This window comes from Bos indicus, chromosome 14 (genome assembly GCF_029378745.1).
Source record: "Bos indicus isolate NIAB-ARS_2022 breed Sahiwal x Tharparkar chromosome 14, NIAB-ARS_B.indTharparkar_mat_pri_1.0, whole genome shotgun sequence".
In the NCBI taxonomy this organism is placed as follows: Eukaryota; Metazoa; Chordata; class Mammalia; order Artiodactyla; family Bovidae; genus Bos; species Bos indicus.
The window spans coordinates 70094468-70118539 of NC_091773.1; the positions used below are offsets into that span (position 1 = coordinate 70094468).

The 24072-nt window shown below is 36.7% G+C and overlaps 1 protein-coding gene across 2 annotated transcripts in view; it reads left to right on the forward strand.

The window, feature by feature from the left end:
* VIRMA (vir like m6A methyltransferase associated) overlaps positions 1–24072 on the forward strand; it is a 63401-nt gene that overhangs the window by 25649 nt on the left and 13680 nt on the right. For both annotated transcript variants that reach the window (XM_019973766.2, XM_019973767.2), the window contains exons 6-16: positions 501–623; positions 1193–1465; positions 3320–4460; positions 7987–8478; positions 9482–9636; positions 14986–15068; positions 17283–17376; positions 17522–18066; positions 18585–18820; positions 19276–19528; positions 21542–21759. In XM_019973766.2, the coding sequence (XP_019829325.1) occupies positions 501–623; positions 1193–1465; positions 3320–4460; positions 7987–8478; positions 9482–9636; positions 14986–15068; positions 17283–17376; positions 17522–18066; positions 18585–18820; positions 19276–19528; positions 21542–21759 (3613 nt within the window). The remainder of the gene's footprint in view (positions 1–500; positions 624–1192; positions 1466–3319; positions 4461–7986; positions 8479–9481; positions 9637–14985; positions 15069–17282; positions 17377–17521; positions 18067–18584; positions 18821–19275; positions 19529–21541; positions 21760–24072) is intronic.

The window sequence follows — 24072 nt, forward strand, 5'->3', positions numbered from 1 at the left end:
GAATCATGAAATTGGGATCTTTTTAAGATTGGCTTTTTTCATTCACTGTAATTTCTTTGAAATTTATCTACTTTCTCTGTGTATCAGTAGATCATTCTTTATTGTTGCTGAGTAGTAATAAATAGTATGGATGTATTATTTAACTGTTTAGTGATTGAAGGACATTTAGATAAGTTTCTAGTTTTTGACTTTAGCAAATAAAGTTATTTATGAGCATTTGTGTACATCTTCCTGTGAGAAAATAAGTCTCCATTTCTCGGATAATTCCTAAGAGTTCCATACATTATATTTTGGTATATGGGTGTCAGAGATTTTAACTTTCTCAATATAAACTGATTAGCAAAATTTCTGTTAGACAACAGACATTTGTTCTGTTAGGAACAAAAAAGTTAATAAATTCTGAGGATGAAAACCCAAATGATGAATGGCAATTTTGTCATGTATTTATATTACTAACTTTAATAATTTTAAAGTTCTTTTTCTTTTTCTAATAAAATCAGCTGATGGGGAGAAAGAAGATCAATTTAATGGAAGCCCTCCAAGACCACAGCCAAGGGGACCAAGAACTCCACCAGGACCCCCGCCCCCTGATGATGACGAAGATGATCCCATGCCGTTGCCAGGTAGAAATAATATTTTTTCCCTCTCTTGATTAATGTTAATGTAATAGTACTTTTTTATTAGAGGAAAAAAAATAGATGCTGGTAATCAAATCTTGATGAATATCCCCACCGCCATTCTGAACAGTGTTTTCTTGTGGTTTTTTTATTGTTATTGTTGCTGGCAAGTTAATTTGTTTAAAAAAGAAATCAGTTAATTCATTTGAAACTGAAGCAACATTGCTTTGAAAATAAAATGTTAATGTACTATAATGATAGTATAGAGAAGCACCAGTAAAAATAACCTGTATGTATTGGAAGAGATAAAAATCTGTAGTTACTTAATAGCTAAAAAAGAGGATTATTGTGTAAGAACATAAAATAGCATACTTTGTTAATTCCCACTCTAGAAAATTGTGCAGTGTTTACTCTTAATATTTTTTAAGAGCAAGTAATTCTACCACTTTTTTTTTTAAGTGTATTTATGAGCTAAATCATCCAAAATATCATTAAATAGTTGCAATATCCAGTCTTTCTGCCTATTATTATTTAAACAGTTAAAATAATCTGTGCCTTAAATATCAATTTTTCAGTGTCTGGTGACAAGGAAGAGGATGCTCCTCATAGAGAAGATTACTTTGAACCCATTTCTCCTGATCGGAATTCTGTTCCCCAGGAAAGTCAATATTCTGATGAAGGAGAGGTAGAAGAGGAACAGCAAGAAGAAGGAGAAGATGATGAAGATGACGTGGATGTAGAGGAAGAAGAGGATGAGGATGAAGATGATCGTCATACAGTAGATAGTATCCCTGAGGAGGAAGAGGAGGATGAAGAGGAAGAAGGTGAAGAAGATGAAGAAGGTGAAGGTGGGTGAATTAACTAGGACTTCTTGTTTTTAAGTGCTGGAAACTAGCTTGATGTAGAAGAATTTATAGTTGAGATAAGTGGCTTTCAAGAAACCCCAGAGTCAGCTGGTCCTTGAGACTTGACTAGACTTGAGGATTTCTATCTTTTCTTTGCTTTGTTTATCTGTTATTTAGTTAGGAAAATGAATTTAGGTGATTTTTTTTTTTTTAAACTAACTGTTACATCTCTATTTACCCCACATCTTTAATATCTTCTCTTTAACCACCCAATTTAAACTGCCTGACTGTGTCTCAGATCTGTTTCCAGTTTTCTGGGAGAGAGATTCTGTTTGGCTTGCTGTGGTATCAGCTTCCCCTTGATACCATCAGCTTTGCCCAGGGAAGCAAGAATATGCAGCAAATACATGGTGATTAGGGCTTTGGTGATCTGTCTTCAGAGGAGTGGTGTTTTAAGCTGCCTAGAATCCCTAAAGATGTCTGTCACCTCAATATTTTGGCTGAATAATGATATCTACATTATTATTAGACATTTTTACAAGGAAAAAAAAAAATCTCAATTACAGAGGGACATAAGGCAGCCTGATGCAGTCTTTTAGTTAGGTCTTATTTTTCCTTTGAAAGCAAAAAGAGCTATTCAAGCTAATTGACTCTTAATTTGTCCAGTAAATGGAGTGTAATGTTAAAGTATTTATGTACAATGACAGATCATCTGCTTTGTTCTATAAGATAGTAAAGAGGAGAGTCATTCTACATGAGAATGAGAACCATTTCAGTATTACAGGGGCCCTTTTACAAAATATAAGTAATTGAGTTATTGAGTGATAACTCTTTTAACTCACCCCATTTCTAGGATACCACAAAATCCTTTTTAGATTTATTGCATTTAGCAAGTAGCAGTTAGATTTCAGGCAGGCTTTGTTCATCAGAGGACATTTTTTGTAGAGAAGATAAGAGAATAAGGCTGGTTAATTTGATTTTTACTAGAAGACATCTGGGGGTTAGTCTCGAATCAAGTCTCTTTAGGCCCTTTCTTTTCAAATATGAGTGTATTGCTATGGCTAAGTTGTTTTGAGCTTAAGAATGTCCATAGAGGCCTGTTACTGGAGGAGTACCGTGGAAACATTTCCTTTTCTTTCTTAGGCTGTTGTTACTCATCTCTGTTTTACCACAGCCAGGTAACAGTTGTGTTTAAAACTAACAAATTTTCTGTTTCTAGTCCTGTATTACTAAATAGAGGGAAAAGCTGCATGTGTCATGATATGTAAACTCTGTTTTGGCAAAGATGGGTACTTTTATAAACAAATTTTCCATAAAAACATGATACAGAACTGGGAACTATGTAATAGGTAAATACAGAGGAGTAGAAGTGAAGGAATATGAGATTCTAGAATGTTTTTCCTGACAATATTTGGTGTAACTTGGTAATTATGGTATTAATTCTTAGTTAATTTAATAATTTTGGCCCATCGATTCATTTTTTCCATCTTAAAAATACTCTCTCACAAGGCAAGCTTAATTTCTTCCTTCCTGAGAGATATTTTTGGTTCTTTTTTTTTTTTTTTGAGACATTTCTTATTTTATTTCTGTGAGGAAAAGATTTATAGCAGAGTTATTGTAAAGCTGAACAGATATAATAGAAGATTTTGCTTATGAAGTTTCTTTATAATTGTTCTATTAGGAGTTATAAAATGTTAATAAGTGTTGATAAGATATTGAGGCAGAAGTTAATATTGTTGATGGAATCATTACTTTTCATTTTTTTGCCACGTTATTAAATAATTTATTTTGACTAACCAGATTGTTTTGCACTAAACAATGATGTAACAACTAAGTATTATTTAAACTGATTTTCAGGGGATGATGGTTATGAGCAGATTTCCAGTGATGAAGATGGAATTGCTGACTTGGAACGTGAAACATTCAAGTATCCAAACTTCGATGTCGAATACACTGCTGAAGACTTAGCTTCAGTCCCTCCTATGACATATGACCCATATGATAGGGAGCTGGTACCACTCTTACACTTCAGCTGTCCGTACAAGACTACCTTTGAAATTGAAATCAGTAGGATGAAGGACCAAGGTCCAGATAAAGAAAACTCAGGGGCAGTAGAAGCCTCAGTGAAGTTGACTGAACTGTTGGATTTGTATCAAGAAGATAGAGGTGCAAAATGGGTAACAGCTTTAGAAGAAATTCCAAGTTTAATAATAAAAGGACTAAGTTATTTGCAGTTGAAAAATACAAAACAAGACGCCCTTGGTCAGTTGATAGACTGGACCATGCAAGCTTTAAATTTACAAGTAGCCCTTCGCCAACCCATTGCCTTAAATGTCCGACAGCTCAAAGCTGGGACCAAATTAGTGTCCTCACTAGCAGAATGTGGGACCCAAGGAGTCCTGGGACTGCTACAAGCAGGAGTGATCAGTGGCTTATTTGAGCTCTTGTTTGCTGATCATGTCTCATCTTCCCTTAAATTAAATGCATTTAAAGCTTTGGACAGTGTCATTAGTATGACAGAAGGAATGGAAGCTTTTTTGAGAAGTAGGCAGAGTGAAAAAAGTGGCTATCAAAAACTTCTGGAGCTCATACTTTTAGATCAGACTGTGAGGGTTGTCACTGCTGGTTCAGCTATTCTTCAGAAATGCCATTTCTATGAAATTTTGTCAGAGATTAAAAGACTTGGTGACCATTTAGCAGAGAAGACTTCTTCTGTTCCTAACCACAGTGAACCTGATCATGATACTGATGCTGGAGTTGAGAGAACAAACCCAGAATATGAAAACGAGGTAGAGGCTTCTATGGATATGGATCTTCTGGAATCCTCAAATATAAGTGAAGGAGAAATAGAAAAGCTTATCAACCTCTTAGAGGAAGTTTTTCATTTAATGGAAACTGCACCTCATACAATGATCCAACCTCCTGTTAAGTCTTTCCCAACAATGGCACGTATTACCGGTCCACCAGAGAGGGATGATCCATACCCTGTTCTCTTTAGGTGAGACATTTTTGACTTTGGAAAGTATATTTCACCAATTATTAGAGGCAGTTGCATGTGGTTGCTTTTTTTTTTAAAGCTACAAAGCTTTGTTTTATTTTTTTATTTTATAATTTTATTTATTATTTACTTAAATTTTGGCCATGCTGCGTCTTAGTTGCTGTGCGGGCTTTTCTCTAGTTGGGGATGAATGGAGGCTACTCTTCATTGCGGTGTGAGGGCTTTCCATTGCAGTGGATTCTTTTGTTGCAGAGCACAGGCTGTAGGGCACATGGACTTCAGTAGTTGCAGTTCCTGGGCACGAGAGCACAGGCTTAATAGTTGTGGTGCACAGGCTTAGTTGCTGTGTGGCACGTGGGATCTTCCTGGACCAGGGATTGAAGTGTCTCCTGCATTGGCAGGTCGATTCTTTACCACTGAGCCACCAAGGAAGCCCCTTGTTTGTTTTTTTTAAAATCTGTAGGTAATGTGTGTCTTTGTAAGGATGTCTTGATACTTCAAAATAGGTCATAGTGAGAAGTGTGTTAACTGTATTTGAACTATATTTTGTTAATACTTAAAAGTAGTAATGGCAACTTAAGTTAAAGATATAAGTAATAATCAACCATAGTGCTTATATTAGCATATCTGTGAGCAAGAATAAGGAGAAATTGCCGGGTGGCTTCTGGGAAGGTGAAGCAAAGAGGATGGCATAGGAAGGAGAGAGCTTTTCTGTGTAAGCCTCTTTCTACCTTATGATTCTAAAACATTGTAAGTGAAGCTGATACTTTACTAAGTTAATTTTACAGTCCTTGTTAAAGATACATTACAGGTTCAGTTGTCACTTGTTTCTGCCTTCTAACCCTCTAGTTATTTACTGGTACAGTTTTGCCATTTTTAGGTACCCACAGATTTTTAAAATTTGCTTTAATTTTTGAGGGTTTCTTTTTTTTTTGGCATTTTGCCTGTAAATAATTTTTTAACAAATGTAAAAATTGCATTTTTATTATTTTATTTCAGTGATTATTTTTTACCTGGCTTTGGAGCATAATGTATTAACAAAAAATCAATACTTGTCCATTCTAAAATCTGTACCTGTCCATTCCTGTTTTTAGCTGAAACTCATTTGCCTTAGCTTGAATTCGTACAGGAGTTTAAGATGATAATTGCTAGAGCAAGGTCTAGTAGGAGATGAGGCCAAGAGTACAAGTGTAGTGGTTTCGCTTTGAACAAGAGAACGGAAACCCTTTGAGTATACAAATACAGTTATCTTTGTAGTATGGAGACAGTAGAGGAGACAGGTGCTTCTCACTGGTCATGTTTTTTGTAAATTAAGACTTAAAGTAATGCCCTGAGGGTGACTAAGTATAAGAAAAGAGATGATGCTCCCAAATAGTTATTGAGGGGAAACTAGTAATTAATGGCCTATTAAGTAATATTGTTTTTTGTTCTCCCATAATTGGAGATCGTACATTTGGGTGTCAGATTTTAGGAGATAAAGGGTTTTGAATGCCGGGCTAAGGAATTTGGATTTTTTTTTTTTTTTTTTTGATTAATTTTTTTTTTTTGCTGTGCTGCTTGGTACGTGGGATTTTAGTTCCCTGATCAGGGGTTGAATCCAGGCCCCTGACAGTGAAAGCACTGAATCCTACCTGCTGGATGGCCAGGGAATTCCTGGGGATTTTGTTTTTAGAATGTGGATTTGAATATTTTAGAGTAGCAGATCTGATATGATCGAAGTAGTGTTCTAAGATTATATTATAGTTACGAGATGTATTGCCATGAAAAAGAAATTGATGTTATTAGGTAGATAAGCCTGTCTGAAGATTCCAGGGTGTGGGTATTGTGCTGAATACTGGGCCTAGTATAGTGGCATTTATAGCAAATGGGAAGACAAATACTGTGCCAATATTGAGAGTTTGTGGTGGAGAGCATTACTTGGACTTGGCAACTGGACCTGATAAGAGAAAGTAAGAAGGAGCTAAAATGCTTTGAGGTTTCTAACTAGGGTAACTATTGGAACTGTGATTTTATGGACAGAAATTGATAAATCAGGAGGGAGAGTGAACTTTGAAAAGGGAAATAATTACATTTTGGAAGGGTTAGTTTGAAGTGATGGCAAGGCTCTGATGTCCCATGTTGGGATCTTCAAGGTAACCCCCAGATTGACTAGCTGGACTCATAGGACTCAGTGTTATAATCTCAACCAGGATTTATTACATCAAAAAGATACAAAACACAATCCCCAAAGGGAAGAGGTACATGGGACAAAGCCTGGGAAAATGAGTCATAAGCTTCCAGAGTCCTTTCCTAGTTTAGGCACAAAGGATCCCCTTAAGTCCCCCGGCAACAAATTGTGACACGTGTGAAATGTTGCATACTGAGGAAGTTCATTAGAATCTCAGCATCCAAGCTTCCTGTTGGGGGATAGCCAGGTAGGCACCCAGTACCTTGCATGTACCAGAATTTCAGACTGCCAAAGAGAAAGCAGGTGTTCAGAACGAACCATATTATTTGCATAAACAGTTTATGTGCAGTGAGTATTCTTATCAGTTGATGGGTCGAAGCTGTCCCAAAGTCCAAGTCCCTAGAGGCCAGCCAAGGACCAGCCTTTCTAAGATAAGCATTCTGAGGCCTGCCATGTTAACTCTTTTCGAAACATTCCATGAGGTGGTTAAGGGTGCTCTTAAGAGCGTAGAGGTGTTTACCTTTGTGGTGAGCATTTACTGCAGGTGTTTTCCTCATGATACAGAAGCCTGCGTTTAAGCAGAAATATGATTGAAAAGGCAATTTTATGCTTTTTGATTACAACTATGTGACATTCTGGAAAAGGCAAAACTATGGAGACAGTAAAAAGATCAGTGATTGCCAGGAATTAGGAGCTAGTTGGGGGATGCATAGATGGACAGAGTATTATTACGACAATGAAAATACTCTGTATCAGTAGCAGTTGTGTCTGTTAGGGGTGTTAGGTAAATTCATATCTTTTCTACTAAAACTGTGTGTACTAAAAATGGTTCTTGGATGTAATAAAAGAGTACTGTTGTATTAAGTACTGAAGATGGATAATTTGACCTTTTTTTCTTTCTAGAAGTACCAGTTCAGATATACTGTAGTAAATCTGAATATACCAAATGCTTTTTATAGTATATGCACTGTATTCTTCCTAGATGCATGAATTCAGATATACTGATATGCCATGAGTTGAGTAGGACCATGGTTAAAAAGGAAGGAGCATTTGATAAATGGCGTGGAAAGAAGGCCCAGAATTTAAAGTCAAGGTTGATTCTGGAAAGAGAAAATTTGTCAACAGTTACTAATTAAACCTCTTTTGAATGCTAGGAAAAAGCCATATAGAACTTTCACTTTTCATTTGGTCCCGTGGAGAGAAGACTTGCTGTTCACGTTATGTTTTTAATTAAAGCAGTATATTGCTGAGGATAAGGATTATTGCTGCTAAAATTTTTAACATTACCTGTCTAATGAAAACTGAGTAAATGAAATGTTGTGCGCTGACTTAGCATTTATCTTGTTACTTCTTCTGCAGGTATCTTCACAGTCATCACTTCTTGGAGTTGGTTACTTTGCTCCTGTCGATTCCAGTGACAAGTGCACATCCTGGTGTGCTGCAGGCCACAAAAGATGTTTTAAAGTTCCTTGCACAGTCACAAAAGGGTCTTCTTTTTTTTATGTCAGAATATGAAGCAACAAATTTGTTGATCCGAGCTCTTTGTCATCTTTATGATCAAGATGAAGAAGACGGTCTCCAGTCTGATGGTGTTATTGATGATGCATTTGCCTTGTGGCTGCAGGACTCCACACAGACATTGCAGTGTATTACAGAACTGTTCAGCCATTTTCAGCATTGTACAGCCAGTGAAGAAACTGACCACTCAGATCTGTTGGGAACTCTGCACAACCTTTACTTGATTACTTTTAATCCTGTGGGAAGATCAGCTGTTGGCCATGTTTTCAGTCTTGAGAAAAATCTCCAAAGTCTTATTACACTAATGGAGTACTATTCCAAAGAAGCCTTAGGGTAATTTTATGCTTACTCCTTAAATTTCCTGTTTTATTGGAAAACTACATCACTAGTGGGGTAGATTCTTGAAAGAATGTGTTGTTTTGAAAATAAAAACTATAATTTTTTTACATAGCCTATAACTTGTTAATCAAGGATTAGAATGATGAACTCTCTAAGATGTGGATATAAAGAAATGAAATAGTAGCTTCTTTGGTTTCCCCACAGAGTTAACAAAGATTGCAGCTATAGTACTCCTGATTTTTGTGGAGGGGAGTCATAAGACACAGAAATAATACAACTTAAGAGTCATGAGGACTGTCTTGGTGGCTCTGCCTTCACCTGCTAAGCTATTCATGATGCTCTGACTTTAGAAGTGTTTTGACTGGATGAGGGAGTTTGAGAATGATGGTGGTTTTTGAAGACCTTGCCCTGTTGGGCACAGGGTTTTAGTCTATGAGAAGAGAAACTCGTTCCTCCTGGTTCGTGCCATACAAAGCTGTGGTGTCCTTTGCATCTGAGTCTTGATATGACCCCTTGAGTGACTGATTTCTTGGGAGGACTGTAAAAGGCGAACAAGAGTGCTTCTATGCCTAGCTATACCTTTATAGTTCTGTAGTGGAAGTCTGAATCATCACGGTGGTAGGTTGATTCATCACACTTTCTCCTGTATATCCAGAGGGAAAAAACATTTTAAAGGAGATTAATGAAGTGTACTTCCTAATCTTTCATTGCTGATGAAGTGTACTTACTCATATTTTATAGTTATGATCATATTTTGTAATAGAATTCCACTTTCCATTTTGATACATGTGCTTTGTTATTAATATACTTTTAAGTAGTGGTTTCAGGTGAAGTGGAGGTTAAACTAAAATGTGATTTCCTGTTTTCATAACGTTTGTAATGTTTCATGGTAAATTTCCTTGATCTTCTTGAAACCAAGTTAAAAAAAAACAGTTAAAAAATTGTTCCTAAAAAATTATTTGCATACCAAAACCTTTAAAACCTTATTTTGTTTCAGTGATTCCAAGTCTAAGAAGTCAGTCGCTTATAATTACGCATGCATACTTATCTTGGTGGTGGTTCAGTCTTCCAGCGACGTCCAAATGTTGGAGCAGCATGCAGCATCTCTCTTGAAGCTTTGTAAAGCAGACGAAAATAATGCTAAATTGCAAGGTATGGCACTTGATCTTATTTTAAGCATTTATGATAAGTGAAGAAAAAAAAGCCTTTGACTATCTGTAGTTCGTTGGAGAAGGAAATGGCAACCCACTCCAGTATTCTTGCCTGGAGAATCCCAGGGACGGGGAACCCTGTTGGGCTGCCGTCTATGGGGTCGCACAGAGTCAGACACGACTGAAGCGACTTAGCGGCAGCAGCAGCAGTAGCAGTAGCAGCAGTTCGTATTTGCCATTTGGGACCAGGGGCTTTATCTTGTTTGATAATATACCTAGTAACACCTTGGGTTAACTTTCCGTATAAGTTAAAGCACGTTTTCTGGAGGTATTTTATATGGTATTCTTAAAAAGATTTTTTTAGGAAGTTGTTGAAAATACCTTTTTCTGGAAAGTCATGGAAATTTATGGGTGGTTGAAGTTCCTAATCAAAACAGAATTAAAGATGAACTCAGAAGTTCAGTTTTGTACAGGAGTTTAGAAGTACAGTTTGTTAGGTGTGTGTTTTCTTTGAATATGTACTTATTTCTGAGTACAACTTAGAAATCCATTTGTGGTTAACACATGTGTGCTATTCTCAAGTGAAAAATGATAAAAGTATTATTTTCTAAATGTTGAATGAAGTATTAAGTTTATAATCAGTTCAGTTCAGTCGCTCAGTCATGTCCGACTCTTTGCGACCCCATGAATCGCAGCACGACAGGCCTCCCTGTCCAGCAGCATCTCCCGGAGTTCACTCAAACTCACATCCATTGAGTCGGTGATGCGATCCAGCCATCTCATCCTCTGTCGTCCCCTTTTCCTGCCCCCAATCCCTCCCAGCATCAGAGTCCTTTTCCAGTGAGTCAACTCTTCGCATGAGGTGGCCAAAGTGCTGGAGTTTCAGTCTTAGCATCATTCCTTCCAAAGAACACCCAGGGCTGATCGCCTTTAGAATGGACTGGTTGGATCTCCTTGCAGTCCAAGGGACTCTCAAGAGTCTTCTCCAACACCACAGTTCAAAAGCATCAATTCTTCGGCACTCAGCTTTCTTCACAGTCCAACTTTCACATCCATACATGACCACAGGAAAAACCATAGCCTTGACTAGACGAAACTTTGTTGGCAAAGTAAATCTCTGCTTTTGAATATGCTGTCTAGGTTGGTCATAACTTTCCTTCCGAAGGAGTAAGTGTCTTTTAATTTCACGGCTGCAATCACCATCTGCAGTGATTTTGGAGCCCAAAAAAATAAAGTCTGACACTGTTTCCATTGTTTCCCCATCTATTTCCCATGAAGTGATGGGACCAGATGCCATGATCTTCATTTTCCGAATGTTGAGCTTTAAGCCAACTTTTTCCCTCTCCTCTTTCACTTTCATCAAGAGGCTTTTGAGTTCCTCTTCACTTTCTGCCATAAGGGTGGTGTCATCTGCATATCTGAGGTTATTAATATTTCTCCTGGCAATCTTGATTCCAGCTTGTGCTTCTTCCAGCCCAGCGTTTCTCATGGTATACTCTGCATAGAAGTTAAATAAGCAGGGTGACAATATACAGCCTTGACGTACTCCTTTTCCTATTTGGAACCAGTCTGTTGTTCCATGTCCAGTTCTAACTGTTGCTTCTTGACTTCATATAGGTTTCTCAAGAGGCAGGTCAGGTGGTCTGGTATTCCCATCTCTTGAAGAATTTTCCACAGTTTATTGTGATCCACACAGTCAAAGGCTTTGGCATAGTCAATAAAGCAGAAATAGATGTTTTTCTGGAACTCTCTTGCTTTTTGGATGATCCAGCGGATGTTTGCAATTTGATCTCTGGTTCCTCTGCCTTTTCTAAAACCAGCTTGAACATCTGAAAGTTCACGGTTCACGTATTGCTGAAGCCTGGCTTAGAGAATTTTGAGCATTACTTTACTAGTGTGTGAGATGAGTGCAATTGTGTGGTAGTTTGAGCATTCTTTGGCATTACCTTTCTTTGGGATTGGAATGAAAACTGACCTTTTCCAGTCCTGTGGCCACTGCTGACTTTTCCAAATTTGCTGGCAAACTGAGTGCAGCACTTTCACAGCGTCTTCTTTCAGGATTTGAAATAGCTCAACTGGAGTTCCGTCACCTCCACTAGCTTTGTTTGTAGAGATGCTTTCTAAGGCCCACTTGACTTCACATTCCAGGATGTCTGGCTCTAGGTGAGTGATCCCATCATCGTGATTATCTTGGTCTTGAAGATCTTTTTTGTACAGTTCTTCTGTGTATTCTTGCCACTTCTTAATAGCTTCTGCTTCTGTTAGGTGCATACCATTTCTGTCCTTTATTGAGCCCATCTTTGCATGAAATGTCCCCTTGGTATCTCTAATTTTCCTGAAGAGATCTCTAGTCTTTCCCATTCTGTTGTTTTCCTCTGTTTCTTTGCATTGATCACTGAGGAAGGCTTTCTTATCTATTCTTGCTATTCTTTGGAAATCTGCATTCAGATGCTTATATCTTTCCTTTTCTCCTTTGCTTTTCGCTTCTCTTCTTTTCACAGCTATTTGTAAGGCCTCCCCAGACAGCCATTTTGCTTTTTTGCATTTCTTTTCCATGGGGATGGTCTTGATCCCTGTCTCTGTACAGTGTCATGAACCTCAGTCCATAGTTCATCAGGCACTCTATCTATCAGATCTAGGCCCTTAAATCTATTTCTCACTTTACTGTATAATCATAAGGGATTTGATTTAGGTCATACCTGAATGGTCTAGTGGTTTTCCCTACTTTCTTCAATTTAAGTCTGAATCTGGCAATAAAGAGTTCATGATCTGAGCCACAGTCAGCTCCCACTCTTGTTTTTTGCTGACTGTATAGAGCTTCTCCATCTTTGGCTGCAAAGAATATAGTCAGTCTGATTTTGGCGTTGACCATCTGGTGATGTCCATGTGTAGAGTCTTTTCTTGTGTTGTTGGAAGAGGGTGTTTGCTATGAGCAGTGCGTTCTCGTGGCAAAATTCTATTAGCCTTTCTGTATTCCAAGGCCAAATTTGCCTGTTACTCCAGGTGTTTCTTGACTTCCTACTTTTGCATTCCAGTCCCCTATAATGAAAAGGACATCTTTTTTGGGTGTTAGTTCTAAAAGGTCTTATAGGTCTTCATAGAAGTGTTCAATTTCAGCTTCTTCAGCATTACTGGTTGAGGCATAGACTTGGATTACTGTGATATTGAATGGTTTGCCTTGGAAACGAACAGAGATCATTCTGTCATTTTTTAGATTGCATCCCAGTACTGCATTTTGGACTCTTTTGTTGACCATGATGGTTACTCCATTTCTTCTGAGGGATTCCTGCCCGCAGTAGTAGATATAATGATCATCTGAATTAAATTCACCCATTCCAGTCCATTTTAGTTCGCTGATTCCTAGAATGTTGACATTCACTCTTGCCATCTCCTGTTTGACCACTTCCAATTTGCCTTGATTCATGGACCTAACATTCCAGGTTCCTATGCAATATTGCTCTTTACAGCATCAGACCTTGCTTCTATCACCAGTCCCATCCACAACTGGGTATTGTTTTTGCTTTGGCTCCATCCCTTCATTCTTTCTGGAGTTATTTCTCCACTGATCTCCAGTAGCATATTGGGCACCTACCGACCTGGGGAGTTCCTCTTTCAGTATCCTATCATTTTGCCTTTTCCAACTGTTCATGGCGTTCTCAAGGCAAGAATACTGAAGTGGTTTGCCATTCCCTTCTCCAGTGGCCCACATTCTGTCAGCCCTCTCCACCATGACCTGCCCGTCTTGGGTGGCCCCATGGGCATGGTTTAGTTTCATACGGTTTATAATAAGTTGAACCTTATTATGTGGGTAGTTTTGAAAAGTTCAAGGTATTTAATTATAGGTTTTTATTATTTTATTTTTGTTCTTGGCTTTCAAACTAGCCAAATAGAAAATTTAACACAGTAGTTGTCAGGATAGCATGTGGCCACTTCTCTTTTTTGTCTTTGTCCATGCTGTGCAGTATGTGGGATCTTAGATCTTAGTTCCCTGACCAGGGATGGAACCTGTGTCCTTTGCAGTGGAAGTGAGGAGTGTTAACCACTGGACTGCTTGGGAAATCCCAGGCCTCTTTTTCTTTTAATCCTAAAAAGATTAAAGTTTAGGATTAATCCTAAAAAGATTAAAGTGTTTCCAGTAAAAGTTGCATACTAAACTCAACTTTCCATATTGAAAATAGATTGTTTTTTCCCCCTCAAAGTATGCCCTTACAAAAAGAGGGTGTGTAGCATCTTCAAAGGTATTACTAATGCTTTAGTACATATTCTGGGTGATGAGTACGCTTAAATTTATTATTCGTTTTATCTTTCATTTGAGCAATATATATTCTATATACATGAAAGAGGTAATTTAAAATTGTATAGGAAAAATATTCAGATGTAAAGTGTTGTAATCCTAAAAAGGAGTGTAGTACCAAGGAGAGACGACTCCTATTTGCAGTTTCCGTCAGTTCTTCTAATAAGTGTCTAGAAATTATTACATTAGAACGCTTTTAGAAAAACATTTTTGGTGATAGTCAGGTTCTATTCCTGGGCCAGAAAGGTCCCCTGGAGAAGGAAATGGCAACCAACTCCAGTATTCTTGCCTGGAATACTCCATGTATAGAGGAACCTTGACGGGCAACAGTCCACAGGGTCACAAAGAGTCAGACGTGATTGAGTGACTAATACTTTGACTTCACTTTTACGGCATAGCTTCTAGGCGGTTCAGTTGCAATAAATGGTGTATTTCATGTATTTCTTCCACAAACAAAGTTTCCTGTTACTGTTTTAGGGGTGAGAGTGATCACTTTTACTTTTGTAAAGGCAGATTAGGAAATTGACAAAATTTAAAATTTGTGTCACAGGAAAAGGCCCTCAGCAAATGTTCCTCCATGGGTTTGATCCTGTTAGAAATGAATACATTTGTGCATGCTGTTTTGGAGGTGTGGGAATCAGTGGTAGTATTGGGTGAATAAGCACTATGTTATTTTGTTTGTTTATGGGCAGTTAATTTTATAATTGTTTTAATGTTTTAAGTTGATTGCTATAGAAAAATTCAGTTTAGTTAGATAGTTCGGTTTAATCATATAAACATTTAAGTTTTCAGAAGCCAAATAACTAAGAGTGATAGCTTCTTATTTCTAAACCAGTATAGTATGACATTTACATTTCATTTTAAGGCTTGTTTAAATAATTTAGACACATAATTCCTATATAAAAATCACTCCATTGAAATGAACATGGATTTTGCAATCTAAAAATGTGTCATGTCTTTGGAAAAGAATACCTTCACTTCCTTTGTTATTAAGGCTTGTTTGTAAGGCTTTTATTTTAAAATATTATGTTGTAAATTACTGTTTTCATTTTTAAGAACTTGGCAAGTGGCTTGAACCTCTGAAAAACCTTAGATTTGAGATTAACTGCATCCCAAACCTAATTGAATATGTTAAACAGGTAAGTAAAATTTAAAAGTGTCTTGATTTTATGGAACTGTGTGGTAGTATATAGTAATGTCGTATTAAATCACTTGTATAGATAATGTAGTTAAGTATACTTGATTGATTTACTAGTCCTGTGGGTATAGATTGGTAGTGGGTATAGATGGATATGTGATTGTGTGTATACATGAACACAGATGCCCACAACGATATTGCTTTCTATTGCCAGATTCTGTCCTATTTTTTTTCTTCTCAAATAAGAATAATATCACCTACCATTTTGGTGACATTTACAAAAATGTTTTAAAGTTAAATGCTATGATAATATGATATATAATTGTTTTAGTTAAACTTTCTGAAAAAGAATATCCCTCAAAATTTTTAGGTGAAAATTGATAAGAGTTAATTCTAGATAATTGGAATGAGGACTAGTTCTGTTTGTTCATTTGGGATGGTTAAATTACTTCAATCTGCAATTGAAGTAATTCATGAGAGTTGAAAAATCATATAGTTCATAATATTACAGTTGAAAAATTCATATACAAGTCAAGTAATTCATAATGCAAAACTTTGTTATAATCAAAACATTGTTAGTTGGGGAAGTTTAAAAAGTTTTCTTTGCTCCTTGGTTGATCCAGTGTGTATCATAGGATGAAGGACTAAAGGTGCTCTTCTTTTTTTTAAAAGTGCTCTTCTTTTTAAGTGCTTTAAAAAAAAAAGTGCTCTTTTTTTTTAAAGGTGTTCTTCCTTCTTTTTTTCTTTTAAAATGATGCATAAGAAGTTTTAAACTAGAGGGGCAGAATAGACCTTGAATTATCCTTTTCCTCCATCTCCCCCAGAGAGTACTTTTACCTCCTACAATGCCATCATATTCTTCTGTTCTTTATTTTATGCCTCAAAGACGATCTAGAGTTTTTGATTATATTCAGTCTTTTTATTTAGCAGAGGTACATTTGTGTCCTGTAAATTTAGATGGTCAGGTATTTAGGGTACTTGTGCATAGTTAGGAGAATATATTAAGTATCCAGTAAAATACCAGAGGACTTGGATTAAAGTATTTAACCAGTAAAAAGTTCAGCGCTAGAAATTTGAATTGCATGTTATAATTAAAATTTTTAATTTTTATGTAAATCCTTGTCCCGTTAAGTATGGTTATTATAAATAACTCTCTAAGGTGTGCTAAAAAACAGCTGATCTAAGACAGAAACGTCACTCTGTGACTCCCTGCTGCCTTAAGTAACTTGTGGGATAACTGAAAGGCAGCAAGGAAGAAGTTAGAGGGAAAGATAACCCAAGGTAGGGAAAGTGAAAGTGAAAGTTGCTCCGTTGTGTCCGACTCTTTGCAACCTCATGGACTACGTAGTCCATGGAATTCTCCAGGCCAGGATACTGGAGTGGGTAGCCTTTCCTTTCTCCAGGGGATCTTCCCAACCCCAGGGATCAAATCCAGGTCTCCCTCATTGCAGGCGGATTCTTTACCGGGTGAGCTACAGTGGTGGGAAACATGAGGAAAAGGGTTTTCTTATTTTTAGGTTTCTCCTCTGAGGTTTAAAGGCTGAAGTAGTAACATTTTAAAGTCGTATTTCTTCCAAGTTTTTTAAACCGTGTATATGCTGCTCTTTGAAAATTACAAAAATAAGGCAACTTAAGTGTAACTATTTGTTGGCAGGAAAACATAGCCGGGGCAGGTGCTAAGGACTTAGGTAACTGTATTTCTTCTTCCTCTCTTCATGCCCCAAATGGCCATCATTACTAGATTCTTGTGGTATTTTTGAAATGTATGTTATGTAGTATTAAACCACTCCCTGATGCTTCATCAATTTTGAAAGAGGTTTTTGTACCCACAGGGCTCTGTAAAATCAGAATCCCTTGCTTCCTTTTTGGAAAAACGGATATATAGAAAGAGTATCCAAAAAGGAGCTATTTTAAATTCTTAACACAGAGAGTTCATACCTATCTGTATGTAGCCTTTGTTTTTTAGTCAGTACTTTTTAATATACTTGTGTCAGCAGTTATTCATTTTATAAACATAATGTCACATATGATACAACATATGCCAAAGATTGTATAACCTTTAAAACTTCATTAGCTTTATTCATGTTTTAAGTACACTAAGGAAGTTTAAAATGATGTAAGTACTTAACTTGAAACTCCTGTTTTTAACCATTGCCTTCACTGGGTCTGATAGGTACTAAGAAATTAAAGTTTCTGTTCATTTTTATTTTTGAAGAATACTGATAACTTGATGACCCCAGAAGGAGTTGGCCTTACTACTGCCTTGCGTGTTCTCTGTAATGTGGCCTGTCCCCCACCCCCTGTTGAAGGTAATGTGGCTACTATACTTAAAAACTATTTTTAAAGCCCAGTGTAAATATCATTTATTAAATAAAATATTCAAAAATCTTAACCAGTGATTAATATTTAAGTAATTAGTTTTTTGTTTTTTTTTTCTCCCTTATTTATGTAAAGGTCAACAGAAAGACCTGAAATGGAATCTTGCTGTCATTCAGCTTTTTTCTGCTGAAGGAATGGACACCTTTATTCGGGTGCTGCAAAAATTGAACAGTATTCTGACTCAGCCATGGAGGCTCCATGTCAACATGGGGACTACCCTTCACAGAGTTACTACCATTTCGATGGCTCGCTGCACACTCACTCTTCTTAAAACTATGTTAACGGAACTCCTGAGAGGTGGATCCTTTGAGTTTAAGGACATGCGTGTTCCTTCAGCACTTGTGACTTTACACATGCTCCTGTGCTCTATCCCTCTCTCAGGTCGTTTGGATAGTGATGAACAGAAAATTCAGAATGATATCATTGATATCTTACTGACTTTTACCCAAGGAGTTAATGAAAAGCTCACTATCTCAGAAGAGACTCTAGCTAACAATACTTGGTCTTTAATGTTAAAAGAAGTTCTTTCTTCGATATTGAAGGTTCCTGAAGGATTTTTTTCTGGACTCATACTCCTTTCAGAGCTGCTGCCTCTACCATTGCCCATGCAAACAACTCAGGTATCACTTCCATATAACATGCATCTTATAAATGATGGCAATAACACTTTTTTAAAAACCAGTGGTTTTTCTTAAAAAAACAAAAACAAAAGACCCCCTCATCTCCTTCCCCTAAGAAAGACATAAAATACCTGGATGAGGGTGAGATAAAAACTGAAGCAAGTTGGTCACTAAGGAAACATGGGAGTAACATTTTAAATAAATTTTTGTTAATGTGAATTTTATTATGCTGTTACGTATACTTGTACTTTTGTTGTTTTTAAATCTTTTTCCCCCACCATTAACTAGGTTGCTTCATCAATGGACTCTGCTCTACTGACTGCTAACCTGAGAACAATAAGATTTTTTATTAGATGCAATGAATTCAAGCAAATGTTTAATTGTACAACAGAAAATTAAATGTTTTAAGCATGCAGTAAAGATGTTCTTTTCATAATAGTTCTTCCTTAACAGTTTTTGTGATTGTAAATAAATATTAAAAAAAATCTACGTACACACACATTATACTTTTTTAACAGGTTATTGAGCCACATGATATATCAGTGGCACTCAACACCCGAAAGTTGTGGAGCATGCACCTTCATGTTCAAGCAAAGTTGCTCCAAGAAATAGTTCGCTCTTTCTCTGGCACAACCTGCCAGCCCATTCAACATATGTTACGGCGTATTTGTGTTCAATTGTGTGACCTTGCCTCACCAACTGCCCTTCTGATTATGAGAACTGTGTTGGATTTGATTGTAGAAGACTTGCAAAGGTATTTTCATTTTGCACTAAAATTTTTTTCCTCAAGGTATTTTTGACACAAATACTTTAAAAAAAAATTAACTTAGACTTTGGAAACCAGGCTTAAGAATGCTCAGATAATACGTGTACATATAAAATACACACAGCATAGGCACATGTATATGTGAATATATAAAGGTAAATTTTGATTAGAAAGCTATTATTTTATCTGCAAGATACCTTGAAATATTTCAAGTTTTAGGGTGCTGGAAAAGTGAACTGTGAAGTACTCTGATTTAAGAAAATATGTTATTGAAAACCCAAATTTACAAAGTTTTATAGTAATTGTAAAATTCCAGAGTTGTCATACCCAAGGAATGAAATTTTTTACGTAAGATTTGTATAATACGTGTTGAAAAAGCAAATTACTAAGTAATGCCTTAAAATCAAGAATTTTGTTTACTAAATGTGTTGATTTTATTTCAGCACTTCAGAAGATAAAGAAAAACAATATACTAGCCAAACCACCAGGTTGCTTGCTCTTCTTGATGCTCTGGCTTCACACAAAGCTTGTAAATTAGCTATTTTGCATCTAATTAGTGGAACTATTAAAGGTGATGAAAGATATGCAGAGATATTCCAGGATCTTTTGGTTTTGGTGCGGTCTCCTGGAGACAGTGTTATTCGTCAGCAGTGTGTTGAATATATCACATCCATTTTGCAGTCTCTCTGTGATCAGGTATTTATAGTTATTTTTATAAATTCTTTGTGGGTGTATATATTTTTTAACAACTTCTCCTGATGTAATTCTTGGCTGCTAACAAAAAGATCTCATCTGTTTCATTATTCATATTATAGTTTAGGGGGGATATTTGACCACTGAACCAACAATAAAATGATTTGGTGCTACATAACTTTCTTTGACCTTGTACATCACATGTTTCTCTAAAGAGGTTTTTTCATTGTCTTTATGAGATACTGTCTTTGGGTATTTATTCTGTGTGCCGTTGTATTCTTTGGGGTTGGTTATATCTGGTAGTTTCATTTTCTTTCCAATTATATTCTGTACTGATTCATTCTTGAATATTGTAGTTTTGTGATTGGTTGAATTAATACTATATTTTTTTGTTTGGGCTTTTTTTTTTTTAATTAAAAAAAAATTTTTTTTAGCCATTCCTAAAGGTATGGGGATCTTAGTTCCTCAACCAGGAAAGTGCAGAGTCTTAACCGCTGGGAAGCCAGGGAAGTCTTTGCAACTTTGGAAGGCATCACAGCCTACTACAGTTTTAGTGTGTTTCAGGTTACTGTGCTTATAGATGTTGACTAGAAGTAGTAGTACTTCTTCCTGCTGTTCCTATTATTAACTTCCAATTGGTAGTTCCATGAGTTAATGAGAATTGCTTTAACTTTTAAAGCCCATTGTTACAGGGATCATCATAGATTTCTCTGCCTGATAGGATTTTAGCTTGTCAAAATGCTCCTACTATCTAATTAATCGAATGTGATTTTTCCAGGCAGAGTATTTTTAATAGGATCCCATATTAGAAGATTTGGAGGAGGGCATGGCAACCCTCTCCAGTATTCTTGCCTGGAGAATTCTCGTGGATAGAGGAGCCTGGTGGGCTACAGTCCTTGGGGTTGCAAAGAGTCAGACATGACTGAGTGACTAAGCACACACATATTAGAAGATTACCTTTTTCTAGCTAAAAAAAAAAAAATCCAATTTGGTTACATTTAACACTCAAGTCAAGAAGGAACATTTTTTGTGTGATTTGTTTTCACAAAAAGGAGATCTGGTAGAAAATAGTTTTGGACCTGGTAAAAAGGCTATTTTAAGTCTTTATACCTCAAAATGTCCAATCAGCTGGTATTTGTTTTATAATTAATATTGAGTTGTATGACCATGCTGAGTAACAGTTCAGCATCCTAGCTACCCTGATCACATAAACTTCATTCTTGGCTGGCCTCACCTAGTTGTATTTCCTTTCTATTCAAGCTTTGTTTTATAGTTTTAACCCAAGTTGAATAGTGGTTTCCAGTGTATTGAAGTGGTTAAAGGCAATAACACATACCTAAAAATGTTTCTGTAAAGTCTGCTTTACTTCTGTAAAAAGAATAGTGTGGGTTTTTAGTTATTGTTAGGTAAACTTGCTGACATTGAAAAACTTGAATTTTAGATGTATATAAAAACGAGAGGAAAATATTGGAAGATTGTGCCTAAATGTTTTTTCGTTCCATCCATTTCTTTTTGTGATATTTTAAATTCAAGTATGGATATATTTATTAAAATTTATTTCTCTGAATGCTTTCTTTATAAATTTAAAAATATTCAGATGAATAAATATAATAATTTAAAATATTTTCATACCCAAAGTACTAACCTAACCATTTGAACATAGAAACTACACTTAGTATAAGCCAGAAGGAAAAATTTTTCAAAGAGATGTTCTTTTAAAATAAGAATACTGTGAATCAGGTTCCGCTGCCAAGTGGTTAGGTGTCAGTCTTACAAAGTAGAAACACTGAAGCAAATTCTTTAGGTGCGTATCCTTGTATTAACCTTTGTAGAAGGGCAGAACAACTCCTTTGTATTTAATGTGTTTGAATCTGTGTTTGGGATGGGATAATAATTATACTATTTCAATAACTATTAAGTACTAATTGCTGTGTATTTCAGAAATAAAAGCTCGAAGTGATAGTGACAATCATTTAAAAAAACTGTTTTTTCCCCAACTCCCCTCCTCCCTCACAGGACATTGCACTAATTTTGCCAAACTCTTCTGAAGGTTCTGTTTCTGAACTGGAGCAACTCTCCAATTCTCTACCAAACAAAGAACTGATGGCCTCAATCTGTGACTGTCTCCTGGCTGTGGTAGCTAACTCTGAGAGCAGTTACAGCTGTTTACTGACATGTGTCAGAACAATGATGTTTCTTGCAGAGCATGATTATGGATTATTTCATTTAAAAAGGTAATGCTTTATCTAATTTAATTCTGTTGTTACTTAATTGACTCTTTTGCGGCCCCATGGACTGTAGCCCGCCAGGCTCCTCTGTCCATGGGATTTCCCAGGCAAGATTACTGGAATGGGTTGCCATTTCCTTCTCCAGGAGATCTTCCCAACCCAGGGACTGACCCTGCGTCTCTTGCGGTGGCAGGTGGATTCTTTACCACTGAGCCACCAGGAAGTGGTAAAAATTTACTATTTTCTTGTATTTTAATCCCCCCATATTAATTGATTCATAGATGTTGTAGAAGGTGGAAGGTATGGTTTCTTTCATGTGGAGAAATTTTGAATTTGTGGAAAAGATTCATTAGCAATGAAATGTACTAGTAATAAAATCTTTAGGTAATATAAATTGAGAAGGAAATCTTATCATTCCGGTGTCATTAATTCAGTGCTCGAAGATACTTGTTTGGTTGGCATAGACTCCTCTAGTTCTTCAAAGATGATGGTAGTGTGGTATTCTGGACTCTGAAGCTGAAAGTGCTGATTCTGTGTGTTTTATTCTCTAGAGGAGTGGCTGATCTGAAATGGATTTGAAATGATGTAAATCTCATGCTGCTCAGTCTCTCAGGTGTAATTTCTGCTCCCCATTGCTATCCATGCCCTCGTCTTTTTCTTCACTAGGGAGATAGATAGCTACTACTTAGTTTCCCTGAGAATTCGTAGAAGTATGTAGGATTATGAGATCGAAAGGATTAGGCAACATGTATTTGTGCCTCTCATCAATTCTTATAACGTTGGTTCCAGGTAGAGTGCTTGGTGCTGCTTCCCATCTTTCCCCCTGCTTAGCCTGTCCTCCTGTACTCTCTCTCAGTTAATGGTACCTGCTGACATGCAGGTTCTCCCCCTGCCACCTCCCAGTCTTTCGCCAGAGTCTTTAAATTTTATTTCTTAAATGTCTTTTTTCCTATTGCCCAGATATTTACCTTTAAAACTCGTCTTATACACTACATATCCAATTAAACTTAGTTTTTAAAAAAAAGCTGGCTCTGCTAGGTTCATGTAAGTCATTGTAACCTATTTCCTTTGTTTCTTCAGCTTGGATCCTTCTGCTGAGCTCCATGTAACTCATATATCTATTTGATGTCTCTACTTAGCCATCTAATGGACACCCAAGCTGAATGAAAGCAGAGCTCTTGATATTCTTGCCTCAGACATGTTTCTGTCTTGCTTAACTTGGTAAATGTTAAACGTGAAGATTCTCGCTGCTTCTCTTTTCCTTTCTCCCTGCCTCCAGTCTATCAGGAAGTCCAGTACGTTATGTTTTCAAAACATCCTGAATCTGATCGCCTTTCTCCACCTCCATCGTTACCACCCCTGTCCCCTCCATTGTATTTGCCTATATGACCCATTGCAATAGCCTCCAGTCTTCTCTTCTTACTTCTAGTATTGTCCCCATAAAAAATATTTTCTTAGCGCTCAGATTGATCTTTTTAAACTTAAAACAAGGTATGTGTCATTATTATTTTGCTTAAATCCTTCTGTTGGCTTTCCATTGAACTGCAAAATTCAAACTTGATATTGATCTCTAGGGCTCTTGTACAGTCCAGCTCTTGCTTATCTTTCTGACTTTTCTCATAGCTCTTTTATCCTCAATTTGGCTCCCTGTTAGGCTCATTCCTATTTCTAGACCTTTTTTTTTCTTTCCTAAAATGCTTTTTCCCTAGTTTCTTCTAGGACTTATTTTTTTACTTCACTCAGGTATCTGTATCAATATATTTCCTGCCTAAATGCCTGCCTAAAATGTGTATCCTTTGTGTCCCCATTCCTTATACCCCTTTATATTTTGACATTATGTCATATAGACTTACTGCGTATTTGGTTGTCTCCCTCAATAGAATATAATCTGCACAAGGACAGGGACTGTGTTTTCTTGACTGTACTCCCTCCAGCACCTAGAAACCTGGTTCATAGTAGGCATTATGAAGGAATGTTAGAGTCATTTAGTTCACAGATATTTGTTGAATGCCCTCCTCTGGGCCAGACACTGCTCTAGGTGCTGGAGATTTAATAATTAAAAAAAAAATCCCTGTCTTCTCGATGCTTTCATTCTATTAGAAGTAGACAGATGATCAACATGTAAATAAAATACACAGTGTGTTATAAAACAATATAAAATAGAGTAAAGGAATAGCGAGTGCTGAAGTGAGGGGGAGAGTTGTCATTTGAAGTTTGAGGAGGTAATCAGGGAAGTCCTCGCTGAGAAGGTGGCCCTTGAACAAAGAACTGAGGGAGGTGAGTGAAACATGTTAATATGCTGGGGGAGAGCAACTGCAT